Source organism: Nicotiana sylvestris, chromosome 8 (genome assembly GCF_000393655.2).
Source record: "Nicotiana sylvestris chromosome 8, ASM39365v2, whole genome shotgun sequence".
Taxonomy (NCBI): Eukaryota; Viridiplantae; Streptophyta; class Magnoliopsida; order Solanales; family Solanaceae; genus Nicotiana; species Nicotiana sylvestris.
In genome coordinates, this window is record NC_091064.1 from 112,119,700 (window position 1) to 112,121,060 (window position 1,361).

At 39.7% G+C, this 1,361-nt stretch overlaps 1 protein-coding gene across 1 annotated transcript; it reads left to right on the forward strand.

Moving 5' to 3' along the window:
* The first annotated feature begins 202 nt into the window (after positions 1 to 202).
* On the forward strand, positions 203 to 622 carry LOC138875526 (uncharacterized). The gene has a single exon (XM_070154360.1). The coding sequence runs from the start codon at positions 203 to 205 to the stop codon at positions 620 to 622; it is 420 nt and encodes a 139-aa protein (XP_070010461.1).
* Positions 623 to 1,361: the final 739 nt, after the last annotated feature.

Genomic DNA, 1,361 nt, shown 5'->3' on the forward strand with positions numbered 1-1,361 from the left:
ACAAGATATGCATATCAGATTCACCTCCATCATAAATGAGCTTCACTCACTTGGAGATGTCATTCCCAGAAACAAGCTTGTAAGGAAAATTCTCAGTGTTCTACCTGGGTCTTGGGAAAGTAAGGTAAATGCCATCATGGAAGCTAAAGATCTACAGACTCTGACCATGGATGAGCTGATTGGTAATCTGAAAACATATGAGATGAAAAGAAAGAAAGACAGTGAAAGAAGAGAGCCCAAGAAGGAAAAGAACCTGGTGCTTAAGGCTGAAAGGAGTGACTCAAGTGATCAAGATAGTGACATGGCCTATCTTACGAAGAGATTTCAAAAAATGGTTCGAAGAAATGGTGGCATACCAAAGTGGGACAGTTCAAGTAAAACAAGGAACAACGATCTCTGTCACGGATGTGGAAAGCCAGGGCATTTCATCAAAGAGTGCCCACTCGCGAAACAGGAGCAGTACAAGCAAAATCCTGACAAAGCTGGAAAAAGGAACCTGGTTCTAGAGAAAAAATTTAATAAAAAAAGTGCTGCAGACAATATTGTTAAGCAGGCTATTTCTGCTTGGGGAGACTCCTCAAGTGAATCTGAAAGGGAATCAATGCAGAAAATAGTTCCATGATGGCAATGGAAACTGAAGCAACAAAGTACGATTCACTGTTCGCGTTGATGGCTCAGTCAGATGATGATGATGAAGAAGATGAAGACGATAAGGTAAACTTCAGGGATGTTCAGAGAAATCTAAAATCCTTTTCCTTTAAGAAACTAAGGTCTTTATCAAATGTCCTAATTGACGCTTATTATAGTCTTGTAAATGATAAGGAGATCTTGATTGTAGAACTAGGGGAGGCCGAACAATCTAGAGATGATCTAGTGGTCTGTGTAGGGGACTTAAATGAAACCATAGCTAATCTTGAACTAGAGAAGGAGGCCCTAAATGAAAAAAATCGAGTGTGGAGAATGAGAGAGATGACGTGATGGTAGTAGTCGTTGATCTAAAAGAAATAATAGAAGGTCTTAGCAATGAGAAACACTCCTTAGAAGAAAAAATTGCCTCCACTGAGGAGGAAAGATATGACCTTCTAGTAATATGCACTAATCTAGAGGAAACCATTGAGGGACTCAGTAGAGAACATAGGAATGTAACTCTTGTGAAAGGGAAGGAAGTAGCTAGTGAGTCGCACATCTTGCTCGAAAAGGAGTTAACTGTTGTAAAAACCAGTCTTTGCAATGAACTCGAGAGAAATTAGCAGCTCCAAGCTGAGTTGGAAAAAGTAAGAAATAATCTTGAAAAATCCTTGAAATGGACCTGGTCCTCAGATGCAGTCATTGCCATGTATATCAACAATAGTGGTAACAAG

What these genes read in the sequence shown, in the direction of transcription:
- LOC138875526 (XM_070154360.1), top strand. Translation starts at nt 203, where the DNA reads ATGAAAAGAAAGAAAGACAGTGAAAGAAGAGAGCCCAAGAAGGAAAAG.